The sequence below is a fragment of the Pagrus major genome, chromosome 12 (genome assembly GCF_040436345.1).
Source record: "Pagrus major chromosome 12, Pma_NU_1.0".
Lineage (NCBI taxonomy): Eukaryota > Metazoa > Chordata > Actinopteri > Spariformes > Sparidae > Pagrus > Pagrus major.
In genome coordinates this window covers 8,484,941-8,509,068 of record NC_133226.1, presented here as the reverse complement: position 1 = coordinate 8,509,068, position 24,128 = coordinate 8,484,941, and the positions used below count along the sequence as shown (strand labels likewise).

The following is a 24,128-nucleotide window of genomic DNA, read 5'->3' as shown; positions in this document are numbered from 1 at the left end:
ACAAAAGTCAATTTGCAAACTCTTGAAATTTAAGTTGTATAAACCAGCAGTGACCATCGTTTTTCTGAGGTAATGCACGACAGACTTTTCAACTTGATCTACAAAATATTTTTTGTACAGCTTTGGTTTTAGGTTTGTAGATCTGGCCGTCATTCATGTCACTGATGATAACACTGTACTCACCAAGTGAATTGCTGCGATGTTGGGATCTGGCAACATCACTTAAAAAGTCTTTAGGTATAGAAAATAAAAGTGAACACTACCATTATTGCAACTGTGTATTTGCAAACTTTCCTTACAGTTTGCAGATCAACTACTTGGTAAAATCTATATTTTCACTAGTTATGTGCTCCCACAGTTTTCCTGTGCAGTGAGCAATTATTACTTTCATTTCAGATGCACATTTTCAGTTTAGATAATGTGAAAAACTGTATAACATGCATTCCAAAGTAGCCAGCAAATATGTAAAGTGGTGCGCTAAAAATGCATGCACTTGTACGGCACTTTTACAGTTTTCTCAGATTTTAAACAAAATAGCCATGTTTATGACCATGTACGTTTGTGCTCCTGAGTGTGTGGTGGTCCCTCTTCCTGCCTCTGTGTGCGTCGCCAGCGTTCAGTGTGTCAGCTCTTGTTGATTTCCGCAGGGGAAGTTGCCTCAGTGCTATCCTCAGACAAAGCCCTGACCCCGGGGTTAAGGAATGTGAACCCGGGGCTGTGACGATCAAGACCTTTCCTCGGGGCGGACAATGCTGAACACCTCAGCAAACGCCCTAATGATCTCACATGCTTTTGTGTTCCTCTGAGCACACCTTTTTCCTCAGCCCTCAATCATGTCCACATTGAAGTGCAAATCAAAAAATAACAGCAGAAACTGTCAGGCATTTCCTCAACCTCATCAACTTTGTGTCCGACCACTTGCTTAGTAGCTTCTGCTTTTTCTTTAAGAGGCTTGGCATAAATGCTCATGTACAAAAGTTTACATTTTTGATTAACTGTGAAAGTCACTTATCGAGCAAAAAAGTCTGATTGTTACTGGTTCCAGATTCTGTAATTTGAAAATTTGCTGTTTTAATGTTTTTGATAATTGTAAATTGAATACCACTGAGTTTCCACATCTGGAGATTATTATCTGAATGTGAAAAAAAAGCCAATCATCATATATGTGAAAAAATACAAAACAATCGATAGACAATCAATTTTTTTCCTCTGACATCACAGTCAGGGTGGTAGGCAACAGCTAACGTGAGCATTCAACCACTTCCTTGCTAACATTAATGTTTGATACACAATACAGTAGGAAAGCAATACCACTGCACATCTCGGACACATTTATCTCAGCATTTGAGCTTTCTGAGCATGACGTCAGGGGAGAATGGCTGCCATGTGCATGCGGTCTATTGATTGGCTTTTTTTCACATATTAGAAAGAAAATTTCCACATGTGAAATTTAATTTTCAGCCTTGTGAATATGGTAGATTGTGAAAATGCCCATTTCATGTATAATTGTTTTTTACATTACAATGTTAGTTCAAATGTGAAAATAGCCAATCGCACTTGAAATCTTAAGAAAATGTGGCATTCACACGTGCAAATTGAGTGTGATTTCGTGTGCCATGTTTTGTTTCCACATATGGAAATTCTTACCCACATGTGAAAAAAGCCAATTGTGTATGCGTGTATGTAAATTTCACATACTGAAATTTTCATTCATATGTGAAAATTTTAGTTCACATGTGAGAAGACAAAAATGTCACGTGACATTTTTGTAATTTGTGTTGTTTAGACGTATCAAGCTATTTGAAGACGTCACCTTATACTCTGGCAAACTGTACTGAGCATTTTTCACGATTCTTTTTGACGTATAGACTAAACATTTAATCAAAAAAAAATTGCAGTGTATATTTATCCGTACATTCCTCAGGATTGGAAACCATTGTCAATGCCAATGAAAGAGGCCATGATCGCTTTTACGGATGAGCTTGTTGTGAATGGTCAAAGTACAAAGGAGACCAAAAGGCCCTTGTCTCATTTATCACCCACTTTAAGAGAGGGAGAAAGAGGAGGAGGTTGGCTGTCAAAGCAACCACAGCAGAGTGTATCGTTAACGGTGGTCTCCCCGTCCCCGGAGGCCCAAACACATTGCTTAAAGTGGAGAAAAACGCTGCAGAAGAGAACGAAAGAAACCGAGCCAAGAGATTTTCGCAATTAAGAGTTAAGTATAGACTGGAGAACCTCTGCATGGAGGTGTGAGGCGCTGAGGAGAGCCAAAACAGCCTCCAGAGAATTTATATGGATGGGGGTGAAGGGTCACGCGGCTATTAATCATGGCCGGAGTTGAGGATTAAATAGCTCATTCTAGCGGGCAGATGAGAGAACCCGGCCTGATCGAGGTGTTTAAAAAGACCGTGTTGTGTCTGTCTTCTATTACAGAGCGAAGGCCCGAGGCAAGACAGCCTCCTGAACCGAAGACAAATAGGATGTCCAATCGCTGCTCTTCCCTCCCTCCCTCCCTCCCCCTCTGATGAGCATTTACCCAGCCACTTAAGTCACTTAACATCACCGTGCTAACATGACACACTCCGATGACTGATAATTATTTACAAGGACGACAGATGAAGGACACAGTCGCACAAAAGCAAACCTTAAGTGGAATAATCATCCAATCTGCCGTACTCATTATTTCTCTCTTCACACACACATTAAAAAATGCACACACGCTCTCACTCACACACATGCACACAAACACACCTTGATTCAGTGCCCAGTCAGACTTAACTTTTCTCCTTTTTTTTTTTTTTTTTGCACAACTGCCTTTGATCTCTGATGTGCCATGCATTGCATTAATTATGTATCTCGCCTCAGTACAAACGTGGTGAACACCTTCGAGTGCTTAATAGGAGCAGGCTCAGCGCGAGGGGGGCCTTGAGGATGGCTGCAGGAGGTGTATGTATACCTACATCGCTCCTGTATGCACTGCATCAGGGATTTTACAGTAAAGCCGGCATCTGTGGTAGCCTCCTTCAATCTGGTCCGGAGAGAGGACATTTTTCACTCTCTTGAAACATGTGCCTCCTCGGGATTGAGTGTTGAAGGGGAGGAGGTGCACACAAGATGGATGTGGCTTGAATTAGGCATAAACTGTCATGGTCAGAACAGACACAGCAGCGAGAACAATGGCAGAGATCTAGATCTAGCCGTGATGCAGTGAGAGTTATGCAAATGGAGCGCGCTGCAGCTCGCTGTTAAAGCTAGCCGAGGGGGGGCTTATGAGAATCTGCCCTGAAACTTTTTTGCATCTGCAATAAATTCATAGTTCTTTTTTTGGTGCCATGTTGGCAGATCAGAGTATGAATGTAGAAAACATTAGCAGATGTAGACGATGGGGAATTTGGAGAAAACTGCTGGTACTGTTAACATTCTAGCTTGCACAACTTTCATGGTCTGGATTTACTTTTGTCATTGTTTTACCCATTTTAAACACAATATCTCATTGTTACCAATGGGTAATGATAGCCAGTTTCATTTTGAATCATAGTTTAAAGTCGGTATTATATCTGGATTTGTTGGAGAGACAGGAAACTCCAGTTCACCCCGAAATGAAAATTCACTTTCCACCTTCTCAATCTCATGCCAATGGAAAGTCAAGTGAAGTTTTGTAGTCCATAAAACATTTCTGGGGCTTCATACACACATACACACACACACACACACACACACATATATATATATATATATATAAATGTATGTGTATTGCTTGCTAACCAGCTAGCCACTTTGTACTAAAGAGGTGACGCTCTGACAGTAAACAACACTAACATTCCCCCAAATGCTCAGAGCTCCCAGTCTGGGCAGAGTCAGCTAATAGGACTGCTAGCGGCACGGTAAACTGAGCCTACTAGCTAACGGCAGCAGTTAGCGATTGCTCTGGTGATATGCTGTCCCCTATTTGTTTGGGCTATGAATTTGACAGTAGGCCAATTCTTACATATTTCACCTTTAAATCAATTTGGGATCTTGGGGCTTCTTGGGAGCCACTTTATTTATATACATTTTACAAGAAGTCCCCATCTACTTCAGTTGTTTAGGAGAATGTTTTTGCTGGGAAGCTCCAGCAATGTCTTGTAGTCTACGAAACTTCTCCCAACGCTCCATCAGCATGTGCGTGAGTAGATGATGACAACATTTTCATTTTTGGGTGAACTTATCCTTTAATGATTTTTTAAAAATCGAGCCTGTTGCTTTAGAAAAGAGCACGGTGGCACGACAGAGACAGACTGTTAGTAGTTTTGGGGAAGAAATTAAGGATCTACATTGACTGATTTTTGTCTCCTCGTTTTCATGACTGAATAAACAAAGTGACCTGAAAGGACAACACAATTTCATGCTTTACTTTCTAGCTTCAACCAGTGTTCTGGGGACCTTATTTTCCTCTGAGAACAGCTTGTTTATTCAGTTATGTAAAAAACATAACCCATATATATAATATATATAGACATAGTGCACCTTTAATGGCTCACCGGTCCATTCTTCTAGACACAGACCGATAAAATGCTTTCAGACAAAGTGTTTATTTTATCTTATTTGTGTTGTTGCAGATTCTTGAGGGAGAGAGAGAGAGAGATAGGCTAATTGCAGATGCAGTTGAAACATCCATCTACCGAGCCAACAGCCCTGGTTCAACAGATGTGACCAGGTTACAATAACAGCAGATAAGCAGTGAAAAGAAGAAGTAGCTGCTGCTCAGCTGAAAGGGGCTCCGCGTGATTTGGAAAAAAAAAAACTCTACCTGGAGGAAATCTGCACTCTTCTTCACATCTGCGATGAAACGCAGTGCTTGTTTTCCTTTCCCATTGTGCTGTTAATTTAAAAAAGTTCACGATAAGGGCTCCCGTTTCTTTCTCTCTTTTCTCCGCTTCTGTCTGCGGCGTCGCTGCAGCTCGGCCTACGTTGGTGGGAGTACCCCCTGCACAGGTCCCTTTTGCAGTGCAGATCCAGTAGTTGGAGTTGTTGTACGGCGAGCACGAGAGGGAGAGGAGAGGAGTGTGAGCGCAGCAGCTGAGTGAGCAAACAGAGGCAGAAACATTAGGTTATCTTCCGAGACTATCACACATCGACCTGTCACTTTTTTTTTTTTTTTTACCGCTTCGAGCCGAGTCCCGTCCACTTGAAGAGGACCCCAGCGGCGGCAGGAGAAGAAGAAGCAGCAGCAGCAGCAGCGGCGGCGACCTGGTCTGGTCCGGTCTGCTCGAGCCTGTGGAAAAACTCCCCGAACGCGGTCGTCTCAGCTGGCATGAGCTAACCTACCAGACAGACATGGAAACCAAACCATTCTTATCATTGGGTGAGTTTGTTTGTTTGATGACAAAGCCTCGCAGTGTTAAAAAACGTGAGGGTTTTTAACGGACTTTCACCGGCAGGTTGGTGCGAAACGTGTCCTGTCGCTGCTTTTCTTTCTCTCTTCTGACAGATGCATCAACACGTCAGGAGCTCTGGACGTTGTCTTCTTTGATTTAAAGAACATTTAGTCATATTTTCAACTAAAAATAAAACCACACATACCTCCTGCATGCTTCGGGTCTGACGCTGCTGTCTGAGCTGATGACATCTCGCTCTGATACGGAGTGACATCTCGCTTTAGAGATAAAGCCGCGCTCATACCTGACTGTTTAACATTAGCTAACGATAAACACCTAGCTTAAAACTTTATTTTTAACGCACGTCGTGAGGAAAAGTGCTAAACCGAGGTGAAGGTTATACTTTGCCACGCGAGTGAACACGTATGACTAAAAAAAGTTAAATATGTTTAATAAACAGTTTAAGTTATTTGAACTCGAACGAGCAGCTTCTTTTTTCTTTTTCAGCATGTGCCGTGTGTTTTTTAAGCTAGCCCGTGTGTTGTCTGCTAATAAGTTGAGCTTTTGTGTTGTTCTTCACGTGACTCGGGTTTAACTCACGGCTAAATTGGGCTTCCGTTTGACTTTGAATTTGTAGCTTTTGGCTCGAAGATGAGCCCGAGCAGCAGACAAATCGTCTGCTTTAAACTTGACACTCCTCTCGAGCCTTTTGCCGGCAAGGTCTGTGTCTCAAAACCGTGCTCATGTGGTGTTAAGTGCGAGCTTCACATCGGCTACAGGTGACACAGGTGTGGGGATCACTGCACCAAGGGTCCCTGTATGACATTTCTGAGGTATGAACTAGGATCACTTAGGAAAAGGTACTGAATCCGGCACTGTGTGTGTTTTTGTGCAGGAAGAGTGGCAACTTTCAGCATTTAAATAGTAACACAAGACATGTTTGAAGTTCAAAAATAATTTAGTTTGTGAATCCCAACCATCAATCTTTACTGATTCTTTGAATTCCCAGTTTAAACACACATGTTCACACACTAAAAGCACACCGCACTGTAAATTATTAATGCTCCAGGCTACTGTAAGTTTGGTCAAAGTGAACAGAGCGGACCCTTGTCCCCTGCAGCAGAGATACAGCTCCGACCTGTAGGCGAGCCCCTCTCTTATTGTGTCTGCTGCTCTTTCATGAGGGCGTCACGTTACACCTCGACACGTATCACCAGCTGCCTGGATGCACCGAGGAGATTCAGGGGGACTTCTGAGACGCCGGGCCGGGCCCCTGCTCGCTGACACTGTCACCACAACGCCCTTTATGTGGCTTCCCGAAAATACTCTAAACTGCCAGTGTGTAACACTGACAGGCTGTTATTACAGGTGCACCGTATTGTGTGTCCGTGCTGAAAGTGATTCAAGTTTCAGTCTGCCTGAATGTACACCAGAGCAGCCCTTACAGACACTTGACAGCGTACAGGCAGCCTCTGTGGTTGCTGTAAGGCTCAACACTCAGTTGTTTAAATGAGGAGGGACACTTTATCCAGTAGGATTGGATCTCATCTTTTCTTAGTGCTGTATCAGCATCTTTTTCATCGCCTATAGTCCTAATCTGTCGGTGCTGAAATCACCATTTATATTTAAACTTGCTCCATCAAAGGTCCACTTGAGCGCCGATTGTTAATTGGCCACTTCAAGGACGCCGCTATCTGCGAAGTCCTTGAACGTATCGATTAGCCGCTTACTCAGTGTAATTATCTGTCGAGCCGCATTAGAAATTCTGACATGCAACTGTTTGAAATGACAGCCAGTGCATTTCACAATTATAGATCGGTTGTTGGCTGTGATGACGACATCGCCCCTTTGGCACCGTTTTCACAGCACTGTATGCTGATGTGCTGCCTGATCCCACCACCATCAAGCAGCCTCCCTCCATATCTGACATTAAGCTGTGAAGACTGAAGGGATGACATTGAGAGGAGAACGTGTCCTTTTTTGTCAGAGCAGTATGAGGCTGATCATGACAGTCTGTCAGTGATTTAAACAACATGGCTGTGAAAGCAAAGGAGAGTTTTTAACAGTGACTGAGGTGAAAAGCCTTTTCCTGTAAGTTAAGTGATCTGTAGGTATTGATTTTCTGTTTGGTTGATTGTTTTGTGGCAAATATGTCAGCAGCTAAGTAGTTTCCCTTCAATGTAGTTGCACATATCTGGTTTTATTGAGTTTTCTGCATCCAAATTTGGGGTCTGAGAGGAGATTGTGTGGCGCAGTATGTTGTTCACATTTAAAGCCTTCAGGGACAAATTTTGGCAATTAAATGACGATTGTAACGTAGCGTTTCGGTTGCCTATACACGCCTGTGAATGATTTGTTTGAGTGGTTTAATGCTGCTGGACTGTGTTTTTTTCTTTTTGTGACTGACTGAGGTCTGATTTTCCGCAGCCGTCCAAAGGATGTGACTTAATGCACGTCCTCGAGTGCCTCGTTTCTGTGCCTCTATCCGCTCCGCTAACGGAGAGCAACAGTAGCTAAAGTTTTAGAAACAAAGTCCGCCAACATAAACAAATGACCAGCTTCTTACACAAGACAGAAGTCCGACATAGCCCCTTTCAAATGATGAGAATTGTTCACACCCAATCACTTATCTTAATAGGAATTTGCTGAACTGAGATGAGCATTAAAGCTCTTTGAAACAAAACTTCCTCTTTTGACAGACCACAATTGATTTAACACTATCAAAAAGTGATTGCTCACTCCTGTTTTACCACCTGCAAAAGATGGGTGTGTTGTTTTTCTTTAATTCGAACATAAGGGACCCCCGGCACACACACTCACAGACACTCACTTCCAAAATCAATGAAGTTCATGGTCTTTGATGACAAAGTGAGATTCACGCTGGTGTGCGTGTGGGGAGAGAGAGACTGACATTCCTTTTCTGGCTGTAACTCAGGAACAAAGGTAATACAGGGAGAGGGTATGTGTCTGCCGGGAGGTAGGTAGGTGTGTGTGTGTGTGTGTGTGTGTGTGTGTGTGTGTGTGTGTGTGTGTGTGTGTGTGTGTGTGTGTGTGTGTGTGTGTGTGTGTGTGTGTGTGTGTGTGTGTGTGTGTGTGTGTGTGTGGTGGGAGTGGACTGGTGGAACTACACCGCCAAAAGCATTTGGCCAAGTTTGTCTTTTATGGCCGTCCAGTTTTGTGTTCCTGATGTGATGCTTTTGCTCCCCTTTTGAGAAAAGGGGGCTGCAGCTGTCATTTTTATTGGAGGAGTTTTATAGCAAGACTTAATGGCTTAAAGTGACAGCTCTCTCTCTCCCTCTCCTTTCTCCTTTTTTCCCTCTCCCGAGCTCACCCACGAGGCCTTTAACTCAAGCAAATCAAAGAAAACTTGCTCGCCTCCTATGTGCCCACCCTCCACTTTCCCACCCTTCACCCCTGCCAACATACAAACCAAACTGTAAGTAGAAGAGAAAAGATTTACGTTCCAATTATGAACACAGCAAGAGTTTGTTTTTTATAATTACAGCACAACTGCCATGCAGTGTAGACCAGTATTCTCTTTTTTTCCTTATGGAATATCTCTTCTGATCGGTATAGAGCATTAAGAGTTGGCCTCAGATGAAATGGGGCATATTTTAGCCTGTCATGCTCTCTCCTCTGCAGCCCACACTTGTTTATGTTCCAAACATAGTACAAATCAGAAAGTGCTGGGAGGCTTCTTGATGCACGAATCGCAGAATGACTCACAGGCTCGTTAATTATTTGTGTGAGGAGCTCCTCGCTCGCAGGAGGTCTTTATTGATAACGGCCGCTACTGAACTTTGCACCTCAAGCCTTGACCTTTGCTCCTCGTGCGCTCGATCATTTCAGGAATTTGCCTTTGGCGTTCAATCTGTTGTTTAAAGTGTTTAAAGACAGTAGCTTGTAGTTGTTTCTTTCTTCTTTCTTTATGCATTTGTTTTATCAATCTGTCTTTGTTTCTTTCCTTTTTTTTCTATGCTTTGTTAATATCTCCATGTCCTCTACCTCAAAGTTTGTGGTTTTCGTGAAGGATTAGTCTAATTGTAGTTCATAAAATAGTGAAAAGTGGCCTTCACAAGTTCCTGTAGGTGACATCTTCAGTATACTTGATATATTCGAAACCCAATTCTCAGAAAAAAACACAGAAAAGCAGGAAACCCTCACTTTTTAAAAGCCAGAACCACACACTGATTGACATCTTTGCTTGTTAGATGCCTTTAAATGATAACCGGCTGTAATTTACACTCACAGTTTGCATTTGCAGAAGCTTGGTTGTGTTGGAGCACCATTAGGGTTTATTGCAGTTCCTCCTGAGTGTCTGAATGGCTCTGCTGCAGGCCGGCGGTATTCAGGGTGCGTACAGCCACTCTTTTGAAGTGGAAACGTAGTCTCTGTGGGGAATTGACCAGATCACACTCATAATTCGCATTGAGAGGAAGGTCGGTTTGCCCTATTCAAGCCAGAGCTATGCCAGAGTGTTCAGCGTCGCAGAGGATGTAGTGAGGGGCCGAGGAAGATGAGAGAAACTGAGACAGAAAGAAACGTTATGACTAAGAAAGAAGAGGAAAGAAGAAAACCAGCATGTTGTAGTCGTGCTATTAAACCCTGCTATGAGATAAAAAAAAAAAATACAGTAACTGTCAGAGTCTAACTACCCTTTCCACTCCTCCGCAATCCTCAAGTTGGCATGTTTTCAATAATAATAAACAACTGTCGACTCTTCTTCTATGATCGGGGTAATGCTTGAAAATATCTCGGCTGTTTGGCGGTTCTGATGTGTTTTGTAATTAAGTTATGAGCACATAAGCTTTGATGGGTATTCGCTGGAGAGGCATGACGAATCGAGTGAATCCTAGATATGTTATGCTCCTTCATGTCATTATATTTCCTTGTGCCCACATTTTTTTCCCACATTAATTATAATTGGCCCCAATGAGAACCGAAGATGAAAAAACTGTTGATTTATTTCACTTTAAATTAGCCGTGTAGAACAATGCAGCAGGGGTGAATAAGAATTTTATTTTCGGCATCCAGACGTTAGGTCACAAAGTGAGATTAAACCACAGTGGCTCATTGCTCTACTGTACGTGCTGTAATAACGTGTATCTGTTACAGTGGTTGCGATATCATCAGTGTGTAACATGATCAAAAGCTGGGATGATGCGTTTGATGTCTGCGCACTCCTCAGAGAAAGAAAAGAATAAGATTGTGGACTCCAACTGTGAGCTTGTTTTTCTAATACTGTATATTCAGGTGTATACACCGCACTCACCCTGTCTTTCACACACACACACACGCACACACACAGAGTCAAAACACAAAGCGTGTTTCTGTGCGTATGTACATGTAAACACTCGCCGCTGCAGCAGAAACAGAGCGGGGTAATTAAGACTGTGTCTCTCACGGCTCCACTACAGTTCCTTTTCTGAGGTCACAGGGAGCGAGAGGAGGTGTCCCAGTGTGCCTCACGCCTTCCTCCCTCCCTCCTCACCACCACCATTACCACCAGCCGCAGCCGTTATGTTTGTCTGTCACCTTTCCAGATGCCGGGGGGGTGGGGCTTCCACGCACTGCTGGGCACAGGGCCACGGAAATCCCACTGCATGCAAAACACCTTGGTTATGTTCTGTGTGTGCATGTGTGACTGTGTGCGAGTGAGTGGGTGGGTGTTTGGGTGTAAGCAGGAGGCAGCAGTTCTGAAAGCTGAGGGTGAACGTTATTAACAAATGCATATCTTGACTGCATATCAGATGAATTAGCAAAAATCATCAAATTAAAGTAAAAGTTCACCCAAAATTGCAGCTACAGTGAAGATGTTGGCTTAAAAAAGATCTAATCAATGTCGATGAGCAGATATGAGTGAACTTTTCCATTAATACCACTGTTACGTGAGCACTTTATCAAAAAGAAAGCAGTTTGGAGAGAGCTAGACAGAGAGTGTATCTACTCATGCTGTCGATTGCACTCTGTAATTAATAGAATTATCATTATTGTGAATGTTAAGTCAGTCTCGACTGTTTTCATATTTGTAGAAGAAAAAAGATTTCAAAAACATAGCAATTTGCCAAGTACACCCAAAACTAACGATATCCCTCATTTTTCTTTCCCCAGTCAGGTGGAGGTTTGTACTGGCATGAAAATGAGATTTGACCCCAATGAGCCCGCCTCATGCTGCCAAAATTGAGACCTATCCCGACTCAGAGTTGATATCCAGCCTTCTTTATTCCTTTGAGAGAAAGACCTGCACTCACTTTGAACACACAGAAAGGCTTTCATACCTAGAAAAATAACTTATTTGGGAACAGACGTAGTTTAGATTAGACTTTGACAGAATAAGTACAGTGGCCTGTGGGCACAAAACACAAGCAGCTTATAATAGCCAATGACTCAGTTTTCTAAGGTTGTGTTTTTATATGCGACAACTTTCAAGGTGAGCAGCAGATATGATAATAATCCAAGTATTGGCCAGAAGAACCTGTTATCCGAAGTTGTAAAATATCATTAACGTCATTATAGTGTTGATTCATTGGATGAGTAGTGCAAACACAACTGTGATTCTGTCGCTCCTCTTCATGTTTTGTAAAACTTTCTCCTTCATCGACTTCCTGCAGCTATTTTCTCCTCTGCTTAAGAAGCTCCTTAGCTCCACTTCCCCTTCTTTAAACAGTTCCTCACCTCAGGAGTTCTGGCTAAGATGCTTTGTGAATTGCCTTTATTAGGATTTGATTTTAAATTTAAGGCAAAATTTGCGTTTCCCTACAAGGGCCAATTAAAGCACTTGGAAATACTTGTGAGTACTGCCCTTCCCTTTGACAGTATGATGCTGTACAGCAACCTGCCATTGCTACTCTCACTTGTTGAGAACAAGTAGGCTAACATGCTAGTTATGTCATGAACAGTGTTTGTGTTTACCTGACAAATGTAATACTCAATGTAATATTGGGTACTCTTTGTTTGGCTAGAAGCAATCAGTCGATATTCATTCAATAATGAATGTCCCCATTAGCTGGGCTATTGATGAATGCGCTAGCCATTAATCATAACTGCAGAAAAATCACATTTCTCATAATAACACTCATACTCTTGCTACCTGTTATCATGTTCCTGTTTCTATAGTGACTTTTGTGTTCAGTAGGGCTGACCAAAAGCTTTGAAGCTTCTACAGTTGCCATGGTAATCGAACTCCAAATCAGTATGCAACCTCCTGTCCAAAGCAAAATCTGATTGGTTACACGTCACCAGTAATAGCTTATCAGCACTGAAAGAGCTGCTCCGGTGAGCGAACCCAGGTGTGTGTCGAAACGGCAAAAAGTCGCAATGACAATCTGCAAGGTTTCCCAGAAATACCACCGAAAATGCCTGAAGTCATTGCCTACAGGATTCCCCTCAATGAATATTCTTTTGAAAAATTTGCAGGTAATTGTCACAGAAGACTTGGAGCCCAAATAAAGTCCCAATATTTTGGGCAGCCCTAGTGTTCGGTGCATGTTTGCACAGCTTTAAAGCCCCCCCCTGTTTCTTGGACTTCAGCTTTCCATATTTGCATTAGCCTCTGTCCTTTAGTCTAGTGCAACATAAGAGTTCTTGCCTCGCTTGATTTTTGAGGTTCTTCCCCTTTTCCCAACCTCGGAGTCAGCCTCGCAGGGATTGAGGATAGCTTGAACTGTATAAACAAGTATTTCCAGATCCTAAAAGAGAAAAATCTTGAGATATATTGCATTGGAAAGTTTTCTACGACTTTCATGTCCTTGTCACGCTGAAACAAAAGGATTCTGGTCTGTAAGATTAGAGGCTGCGACTGCAATTATGATAAACAGAAGATCCATTACAGGAGCTACCAAACAGTCTGGATAACTGATGAGTTGAAGGATACCGAGGGGCGTTAGCAGACACACAAGTATTGACACAGGTCATCTGAGAACTGGATACAAAGCATAAATCAGAACCTGCTTCACGGGTTGTAACATTCATGTTATTTTCACAAATTACTATGCATGCAAAAGACGAGAAAGAAACGATGATATGTGAGATAACAGGGTTCCTCTGTGGGTTTTTCGTCCGCCTGCAGTCGAGAAAAGAGTGATTAACTCTTTGTTTACGCCTGCAGATCTAGCATGTTCATACATCTGCCCAGACTGTGGCCTTAACACACACACACGCACACACAAACACACACATTCACCTGTATGCACGTGCACACATACAGACGGTCTGGAGGGCTTTGTCACCTATGGTTAGACACCTTGCTTTGGCCGTCTGGTTTCAGGAATGTTCTCAACGGCAGGAAGGTGGAAGGGTGTTAAGGATGGAGGAGGAGGGGCTGTCTATCTGGAAAAACAACACTGGCATTACGGAACCTCACTCTTAATATTGACAGACGAACACGCTGTACTTGTCATTCCACCTCGAAGTGCAATGTAAACAACTCAAATGAAACAGTTTCTACTCCTGCTGCTTGACATTGAGTGACGTTTAGTTGAGGGCGCTTAAATGGCCGGTCCCTCCCTTCCTCTGCCCACAACATTCAATCTATTCGAGTTACAACATTTTATTGGCCCAAAAGGGAAATTTGCTTTGCAGACGGGGTTTGCAGTAAAATTAAACAGAAAAGCCTTGTAATACAGAACAATGAGGCAACATAGTGTAAGACAACAATTAAACACATGTAAAAAGGGAACCAATATAAAGCCATTTTGACCTTGGTAACACCAGAACGCAGGGTATGTTTTTGTAACTGAACATCACTACTTAGTCATTGAGAGTAAGACTGAATGAATACAGAAAGCTAATCAAGTGGGGACTGAGTTGAATACTCTCAAATTTTGCTATAGAATTTGCTAACCTGTTTATTAGACTGAGAAAACCTTCAAATCGTGCCGCCATGGAAAATGTTCTCTGAGTCATGTAAATGGATTATGTACATGGCTTTGTATCACTGCAGTCCCAAACATAATGAATTTAGAAATCCAGTGCAGACGTGACCCTGCCTGCTATGTATCTGCTGTTTGTGCTAATACGGAGAAGAAAGTTGAGCAACCAGGTTTGCTTGACAGACAGAGACAGGCAGGCGCTGGCCATGTCTTTGTCATCAGCGTTCTACATACCAAAGTGCTGACAGTAGCCTGCACAAACGGCTCTGACAAGTTCAAGTGTCACATTTTAGGATGCTTTCTTCTGTTGCAGCCCAGAATGGGGAAACAGGAGACGGCTGCAGATTAAACAGGACAGATCTGAGCGTTGAGATCGTTATTGGCAGGACTGTTTGCAGCTGTGTAGATTTATGTATTTGTGTGTGTGTGTGTGTGTGTGTGTAGACTTACATTAGGGCTGCACCTAACAGTTACTTTCATTATTGATTAAAGGTCCAGTGTGCAGGATTTAGGGGCATAAATGGAATATAATATTCTTAATTATGAGAATGAAACTATGAATCATTGTGTTTTTGTTGCCTTAAAATTAGCCTTTTATATCTACAGAGGGAGTGGGTTCACCCTAACCAAATGTTATATTGACGATTGGGTTGCTTCATCCAACACACAAAACAGGGAATTGGAGAAACATTTGAGAAGCTTGAACCAGAGTCTGAGCATTTTTGCTTGATAAATTAAATAAACAATTTTCCAGTTATCAAAAACTGTTGTTGATTGTTAGTCTGCTAATCCGTTGAATGATTCACTGACAAATCATTTGAGTACAAGTAAGCACATTTGGATGTATTTAAGGTATCAGAAAGGGCATGTGTGTCTGCTTGGGCATGCACATGTGTGAGCCTGTACAAGCCTGCACATGTACACTTTTATGTGCCATGTGCGTGATGATGATGGCTGATGCTACTACATGTATGTTCTCAACCGGTAGTGGTGGTAGCTGGGTGGAGTCCCTGACACTCTGATTCATGAAGTGTTGTTTCTGAAGCAGCGTGGAGTTGAGCAGCTGAGAATCAGTGTGCTGTCTGGGAGAGGAAGGTCAGGGGTTGTGGCTGGGTCACGCTCTGTGGGAGAGGAGCAGCCTCAGCAGACATGACAGCGTTTGGATGGAGGTGAGGAGAAGGGAGACATAAATGAGGGGAAAACAAAACTGGATAAGTGTGGAGGTTCACAAGAGGAAGCAGGAAGCATGTTGTTGTTATTTAGGTCTTGCTTCACTCAACGCGTGGCTTTTTTCCCCCTCTCGTCGCATCAGTGCTGCTATTGTTAGTAACAGAGTTAATTGTTAATTGATCCAAAGAGCGATAAAACAAGGCACCTAATCTCCCTCTCGCCAACACACACACACACACTCACACACTCACACACTCTCTCTCACACACACAGATGTGCTGTAGAGAATGAGAGTGGATGTTTATTACAGGATCCTAGTGGATGCTAAGGTGCCCTGGGGGCTATTAAAGCCCTCACTTAAAAGGCACTATCAGGGAACACTGATGTGGGCTGCTTGAAGGAGGGAAGGGTAGAGGGCTTGTAGAAAGAGAAAGAGGGGGTAAAAGAGAAGAAAGAGAAGTCGTTGGAACAGCGAGCCGAAGGAGGGAATAAACAGAGTGAGCACATCTGGATTGCCTCAGCAGAATATTTGTGCAACATCTGGAAAAATTCCCTGGAATTTAAGGGTCCCCTCCTTTCATTTCAGTGATATTTTCTTCCCCCCGTCTTTTCACTTCTTCTTCTACGTCCTGTTTTCTGCATCTTCAAAGTCTCTTACCTTGGTGCAGCAGGCACGTAAATACTCCCGTAGTAATGCACGTTGAGCCCTTGCAGACTTTATAGTGGGCCAAATTGGGCCCATGTGACCAACTCCCCTTTGTGCTAGGGCCGGGCTAATTAAGTGGCACAGAAGTGAGAGGGCACCCGGCTGTGGACCCAGACCTCAGCAAGTCCTGGGCCAAACACAGCCCCTCGTAAAAACAGCAAAAAAAGAAGAAAGTAAAAGAATGCCTCTACTTTCTACAGACAGTAAACTTTAAGTCCTAGCATGAAAAATAACCTCTTTGTTTTTGTTTTTACCAGACCTTTCTGGTATAGCATGACAGAGCCACCGCACAAACTGGCTGCCTTTGTGTTATTTCAAAAACAAATGTGGCTTTATTGATGTATTAGTTTGTTGTCATTGTGTGTTCATGAGCCTCCCTTTGAGCTATCAAATCCCAGGAGGGACAAGAAAGCCTCAATATTGAATCAACACCTTCAGTCGATTTGCCCTTACAGTACGTAAGAGATACACGGCGTGGCTTTCTGTCCGTCTCTGCGGTGAGATCACAAGCTCCCCTCTCATCAGCAGAGCGTTCATTAGCGATTAAGATTCAGACAAGCTGCGAGCGCCTTCTGTCTTACCTGGGCGAGGCTCCTCGTGGGTCGGCGGTGCTGACAGGCAGGTAACTTACTCAGAGCGGAGGGGAGAGCGGGAGAGCGCAGAGGTACATGCTAATGTGGCGACTGCGCTGATCAAAAGAGATGCATCACGGTCTAACTCTGATGGGCTCACTGATGCTGGGGCCCCCCTGAGAGCTACAGCACGCACAGGCAGGAGAAGGGCAGTGATCAGAGGGAGAAAGTGAGAGAAGGGAAGGAGGATGGGTCGAGAGAGATGGGAGGAGGGGGGAGGACATAGTGAGAAGGGGATATAGATGACATTGAACGAGTGAAACAGGGAGGAAGAACACAGTGTTTTCAGAAGTGAATTGATGAGGAAATTAACTGAAAATCGATTGAACATTTGAATTATTTATCAAGCAAAAATACTACCATTCACTAGTTTATAGTCTGGTTTCCTTCATTATGTGGTTACTGAGCGAGGAAGCAAACATGTTTCAGTTGGTCAATCAGCTCTTTTTCTACGAATACACTGAGCTGATTTTTTTCCCCATGTTGCTCTGCAGTTGGCCTACATCTTTCTGCCTGGCTGAACTGACAACTTGCACTCCTTTCTAGGAATGCTGATGTTGATGATACAGTCCACTGTGTGTGTGTGTGTGTGTGTGTGTGTGTGTGTGTGTGTGTGTGTGTGTGTGTGTGTGTGTGTGTGAGTGTGTGTGTGTGTGTGTGTGTGTGTGTGTGTGTGTGTGTGCATGCGTACGTGTGTGTGTGGTGTCAGATTGTGTATATGCAGAGCAATGTTAGTCTGTTTATCTGTATGTCGATCTGTGCTGGTATTTGTGCAGATATCTTTAGGTGCTGGCATGTAAAAAAAGGGTAGTTATTTCTTTATTTTATTCACATAAAAATATTTATATAATATTTAATACAATATTCAGATAATTATAATGGAAAAATCCATCCGTCAGTTGTTTGCAGCAGAAACACAAAAGTCTAACTTAATTTTTTATGATCTGGTGTACCATTAGTACTTTACTTGCATAATCTCCCCATTTTCTCTTTCAATTAGCTGGTATTTCTTACTGTGTAGGAATGAAAACAAATTCCTGTTGAAAAACAGTGTAAACCAAATCTGCTCCTTTTTTTTTAGAAAAAAAGAAAAAAAAAATTTTTTTTAAAGAACAAAAAAGGAAACTAACACTTGAGAAGGTTGCTACATGCCTAGGTCTCTCAGTATTTCTAAGTTATTCTGTGCATATATCATAGTGAGTATCCTCTCCTTGTTGTTTATTTTTGTGTTGTTGTTGATCTCAATGGGACTTAATTGGGACATTTTAGCTAAAACACAGCAAAAGATAATCAAAGTGGAAATTAAGGCTGCAACTGATGTGATTATTTTCATAATCAGTTTCTGAGGCTGTCAGTTTTTTCTATTAATTGCTTAATTATTTAGAAGAAAATGGGCATTATATTTTTTTTCCAGAGGTAAAAAAACATTCTTGGATCCACCTCTATCCGAATCTGCACCAAAAAGTTGATTGGGTCTATTCTGGGCAGAGACCTATCCTCAATCCAAGTTTCATGGAAATCTGTTTAGTATATTCATTCAAGGTCATTTCATCTATTCATGCTGGCAAACCAACCAACTAACAAACAAGCAGACAAACGGACACGGATGAAAACGTTAAGCATTATTTGATAATAAAAATAGATGATTAATTTTCTGTCCGTCAACTAATCAATTAATTAGTTCAGCTCTGTACGGATGGACATGGGCACAGTTTGATACATGCAGTATTATTAATGTTGGCATTCTTAGAAAGTGGAATCTCACTGCCAGGCTTTGTCCTAACATCACGTGATGACAGTGAGGGTCTTGTTTCCTTTAAAATGTGAATCTGAGAGCCAGAGGCCAATGCAACACACACAACATATCCACTGGACTGCACTGGGAAGATGATTCCCTTTGCCTGTAGGTTGTTGTGTATGCAGACATCTCTGTGCGGCCCTGCAGAATGACCTTGCTCTGGCTCGTCCACTTGCCCGTCCCTTGATCCAAATTAACTTTGCTGTTTTGGACCCTACTTTTTGAGAAGGCGCACCATTGCTCGGCCCTAAACCGATCTGACGGTCTGTCTCTCTTGGTCAGTAATTGTTATTTGAGATAAGAGTTTTTACCCTAGAAGGCAGATTTAGTATTTTTGGAGCAGCCTTATGCTTCGCTGGCTCATCGCATCTTGCGGCGTCTGCAGGTAGACGTGCAGTGATGTCATTGATGACATTTCAGGAGCAGGAGTGCACTGCAAGCCCTCAGAAAGAGCCTCACCTCTTGACCCGGACCGTATCCAAATAAAGCTGATTCTCATTGCTCTAGTCATTTGATTTGGAATACGCCTGAAGGCTTGTGCTCTCACTCCAGTTCTACACAGTAAAACTTCAAATAAATCTCTTATGTTTAACCAAATAATGTCTTATTTTCCCTCATAAATGCCTCAAATAAAGTCAAGTGATTGTTTACATTTGAGGGAAGAAAATGGTCATAAATCTCATATTTAGGGGACTGTACGCACAAGATGCAGACCTTAATACACATAGTCAACAACTTAAGTCATATTACTCGTTTATGTTTAAAGAATTAAAGGAGCACTATATAGTTTTGGAGAAGATATTCAGACTCAGAATTTTCATATCAACAATATTATTGAGTTAATAATACAAACTTTAACTATTCGTTAAAGCTTTTTAGAAACTGATCAGGCATTGATGATGCTTTGACATAATCACATGCAGTTGTCATCAGTCCAGTCATGTAAACACAAGCACCATGTCATATAAGGTCAAATGTGCATCATTTCCTCAGTGCTGTCCAACTCTGTGGCTCTGATCTTCCCTGCGGCAGCTGCCTGGTTGATCTGCACTCTAACACACAGTGGTCTAAATGCTCTGTACTGGGCCCCGTGACCCTGAAAGCCCTGGGGTCAAACTGATTGGAGAGAAGAGCCACGTGTTGGTCTGGGACGTCTGTGTCATTGCATCACATTGATTGGTTCACTTGGGTTCACTTAGTGAAATTATGAATAGCAAGTGACAGATTTCAGTCCAGTGCACAGCTCTCTCTCACAATCACCCATGTCCATCTCCCACTCTCAGCTGACCACAGATGTGAATGAATGATTGATATTCCACAGACTGGCCTGTGGGGGATTGACTGAGCTTATGACCAGTTTAGCCTTTAGTCCTCTGCTTGATTGGCAGATAAAGTTTCCTTTATCAATAGCGCAGACTGGGTGGTAGGGGAGAGGGGCTAATGTGGCATTATTTTTTCTTCTTGCATCTCATGACATGTCACACTGGATTATACTGTATGTGCTTCTCAGTCATTCATTTAATATTCCACCCAGTCAGGCTTTGAGTGCACTGACATTAAACCAGTCAGTTTTTACCATCAACAGCCTCAGCTATTTAAACTAAAGACTTTTTTTAAAACTGACTACTGACTTTTTTATACTAAAAACTTTTAATTTTGACCACTGATGTAGTTGAAAGTGCTACAGAATACTGTTGCAACTCTGAGGAGCATGTGGAGCTTTAAATGAAAGAAGAATGTAAAGTTTTTGAAGGCTATTTAGCACATCTGAAGAAGACCTCTGCAGTGACTTCAGCTCATTGCATTAAACGTTTATTTATTTACTATATTATGTGTGCATTTCACGTGTGAGATCCGTATGAGAAAATATAGTTATGCAGCCGTCTTGTCCAGATATTTCAGCACACTGTCAGAAGTTGAACTATGTGACATCTTTGTTTTTGAACATTTCCCCTTTCCTTTGCTTTTACTCAAGATAATGGACAGTGCATGATTTACCCATTAGCTCGTCACAATGGAGCTATCACATACTGGAACCGGCGTTCCCTCCTGTTATGATCATTTTCATGCTATCTCAGGCTCTCGCTTTGTTTCCTGTCTCAGAGGGAAGGGCTCGCTCATGTCTTTAATGCTCTGTTTTTGTGCTCACTAAAAAGTCTCGCTTCCAACCAGAACACAGTGCAGCATCACACTCACTGTGCCGAGCCTCATCCCCCGTGGAAGAGAAATAATTTATAAAATGAAAACTACATTTGTTGTGTAAATGACCACATGCTGTAGGATATTTAATCCTGCCTGCAGTCGATCCCAGTCATGTGACTTGACCTAGTTTTGTCTGCCTCCCTCTGCCCGTTTCTCTCTTTCATTCTCTTTCTCACTCTGTCTTTCTCCCACAGTCTCTACTGTATTAAGCATTTCTCTGTTCTTCCTCTATTCCTCTTTCACTCTCCTTTTCCTGTCTTCTTTCCCTCTCTATTCTTCTCCCTATTGTTAGCCCCCATGCTGGCTCTATTTTTGTTCCCTTTTCACGACTGATCCAAGGATTTGTCATAGTTCTCCTGATGTGTTAATATTTGTAACTATGCGGCCAATAACTTTGCCCTTGTTGGTGCACTGAATACAAACCAGTTTAAAAAATGAAGATATCAAATGCACTCACTCACAGAATGACTGCAGGTGTGACAGCAGAATTACTTTAGTCATGAGTCATCCCGTCATCCTTGACTTGCTTGAGATTTTTACCCACGAGACAGTTATGCCAAATCATTTCTGCATAACTGAAATGTCAACTGATGAATACTGAGCAGGTCAGATTTTACTTTTGCAAGCACTGTTTATTTCTGTTTTCATTAAGCAGCAAACCGAGGCATCTCAGAGATTTATTTCTTCAGGTTTTCTCTCTTCTTGGTTTTGTTCAGGCTCCTGACAGCAGCCTTGACATGTGAGCACATACATCCTTTTTCAGTGTGTTTATTCATGTGTTGGTGTAAACTGTACATGTTTTTTCCTGCGATTTGAATCCAACCTTGTCCAAGTCAATAATATGAATCTTATACATGGCTCAGAACTGGAGATGCACTGATTAATCAGCCAGGGACCAAATTTGGCGGGTTTTCAGCATGACTGGCTTTTATTTTTATTTTAATTCTGCTCACATGTCATCTGCAGCGCATACAGAGAGATTTCTTCATGTTACCTTTCACAGTAAGAGTCCCAGATATATCAGTTTACGCTGTGTGAATCCAAGTAGTTTATTTTGACATCTGTTTGAGTGAGAGAAGGTCCTGTGACCTGGTGCAGTTTTGGAGAAAATAATTTAATGAATTATTTAATTGTCAGTGTTTCATTATGAACATAAAAAGCATACAAAAATGTTGGTGTATACTGTCAGATAAATTGGAAAGAAGGAAAATCGAAATCAGAATCAGCCATGAAAATTGCAATCGGTGCAGCTCCACTCAACACCAACTTTTAAAAGTGGTTGCTGTTGCTGAAAATCAAAAAAAATATTGCCACTTCTAGTCACATTTTATTTTGCGTAATTAAGATTTACAGTAACCAGTAACTACCTCATTATGTTGTTTAGCGATTACCAATTAAATTAACAATTTATTTATTTTGGGGTGCACATTTTGCTCTTGGCTGTCCTTATTTTTTATACATTAAAAGTGGTTGTCCCTGATGGCAACCAAAGGCCAAGAATTCGTTGCCAATTTGTCAAAATTATTACCAGCGGCAACCTGCAACTATTACTGTCGAGCCCTGCTTATAATAAAGTAATGGAATTAGAGATGGACTTTCAATTACAATGATTAAATTGTTTTAGTACCAGTACAGTTTTTGTTGTGGTGTTCTTGTCATGAATCTTGTTGTGACTTGATGTAGTAAATACAATGCAAAAATGTTGGATATGAAGATAACATGTTATTCAACTAAGTGTTGCACATCTCACTGTGACATGTGGGCCTTTGGCTGATTTTGCTCTAATCTGAAGAGCTGTCACTTGTGTTACAAAATGGTGACGTCTGACATCAACGTCAAGTCAAGATCTTTTTCAATACCTGATTATTTTCCTGGCTATTTGAAGGAATATTCTTTAAGTGACTCAGAAGGGAGTCAAAAATCCTCCAGTCCAACCAGTCCGCAGGGTAAACATTTATTATATATGTTTACATTAAGGAGTACTTCCATACCTTTGCGTGTGTGCCACTTGCTACGTCCACCTTCAGTTTGACATGCCCTGCAGAAAGATTAGAAGAGCCAGGCAAATTATCTCCAACAAGATATTTTTGTCACATATGCTTATAAAGAGAAAAAAGAGGGAATGAACAAGTAAAATACTTTGCAAAACATGGCATCTGGATATGAGCACAGGATATATGGTAAAGTAGATAGGTAAATAGCTAGAAGGACGTCCGTCATAGCAGCTGCAGCCTGCTTGGCACAGTCTGAAGCGTAACGATTTGGTCGCCTCTAGGAATGCGTGGCATGTATCCATTCCTGAAGAGCACAAGAGATCACTCAGGCTTTGGAATAATACTGTAACCCAAAACAAGCCAAAGTCAGCCTCAGCTGTCCCACTCTCCCACTGAGCAGTGTACACACGTCAGCAGTTTTACATATTTTATATTTGTATCCATACATGCTACTCTCTGTATAACAAGTGGTTTACAGGCAAATATCTTTGTGCAAATACAAAGCACACCATGAAATACATACAGTAGCACTACATGCAAGGTTTGATACCTGCAGCTTGTGGCTGCACTGCTGCATTAAGTATTAGTCCTCCTTGAATGGCATTCTAGGGGTGAAAAAATGATTATACAAGAATGATTATTCTTGGGAAGACTCATAAAATTTAATGAAAGTCTTTTATCATGAACCTTTTTGCAGGATCGGCCCATTTAAGAGTCATTATTTTACTGCTGACTTTAAAGGCTCAGCAAGGTCCGGCTCCTTGCCGTATTTCATAATTTTTACATAACATGCACAAAGAGCCAAAGAGCAAGTTGAGGTCCTTAGCCAGAGCTGAGGCTTGGACCTTCTCAAGCCTTTGCTAAAGACCTTTGGATCAATTAAGCCTTTGCTTTTCTTGAACTAACTCAGATGTTAGGTTTCGGGGGGAAAAAAACAAGTTAATCTTTATTTTTTTAAAACAACATAATTATGGATGGAAATTTACCTAACAGTCTTAACTGGATTTCTCTACTCCTCTAACATACTGGCCAAATAAATACAATCCATGGAAAAACAAAAAAAAACAAAAACAAAAAAATTATAAGTGGTTTATAATTCACTTATTTAATTTAGTAATAAGTTAATGAGGTTTTTAACACTTTATAAATCTTTATGAAGCTGTTGTAACACATTAGATGAAAGGGCAACAGTGACATGTTGCTTGCCAAATTGTGAGTGCATATTTATCTCTACTGTCAAGCCCCACCACTTATTAGTTACTTGGCTTCATAGGTGTCAATTTCCCCAGCTATTTTTTAAATGACCAATTTTGTCCCCACCACTTTTTAAAAGCATAATTAGTTAAAAATGTGCTATATAAATAGCATGCACCTAGAAATTAATTTTGATGCACCATTT

General features: G+C 41.8%; 1 protein-coding gene across 3 annotated transcripts in view; it reads left to right on the top strand.

The window, feature by feature from the left end:
* Positions 1–5,009: 5,009 nt before the first annotated feature.
* rxraa (retinoid X receptor, alpha a) overlaps positions 5,010–24,128 on the top strand; it is a 114,476-nt gene continuing 95,357 nt past the window's right edge. For 2 of the 3 annotated variants that reach the window (XM_073478002.1, XM_073478003.1), the window contains exon 1: positions 5,225–5,344. In XM_073478002.1, the coding sequence (XP_073334103.1) occupies positions 5,317–5,344 (28 nt within the window). In that variant the 5' untranslated portion in view covers positions 5,225–5,316. Of the gene's footprint in view, positions 5,345–24,128 lie in introns of all 3 variants that reach the window. The other variant, XR_012179896.1, reaches the window with a different exon arrangement.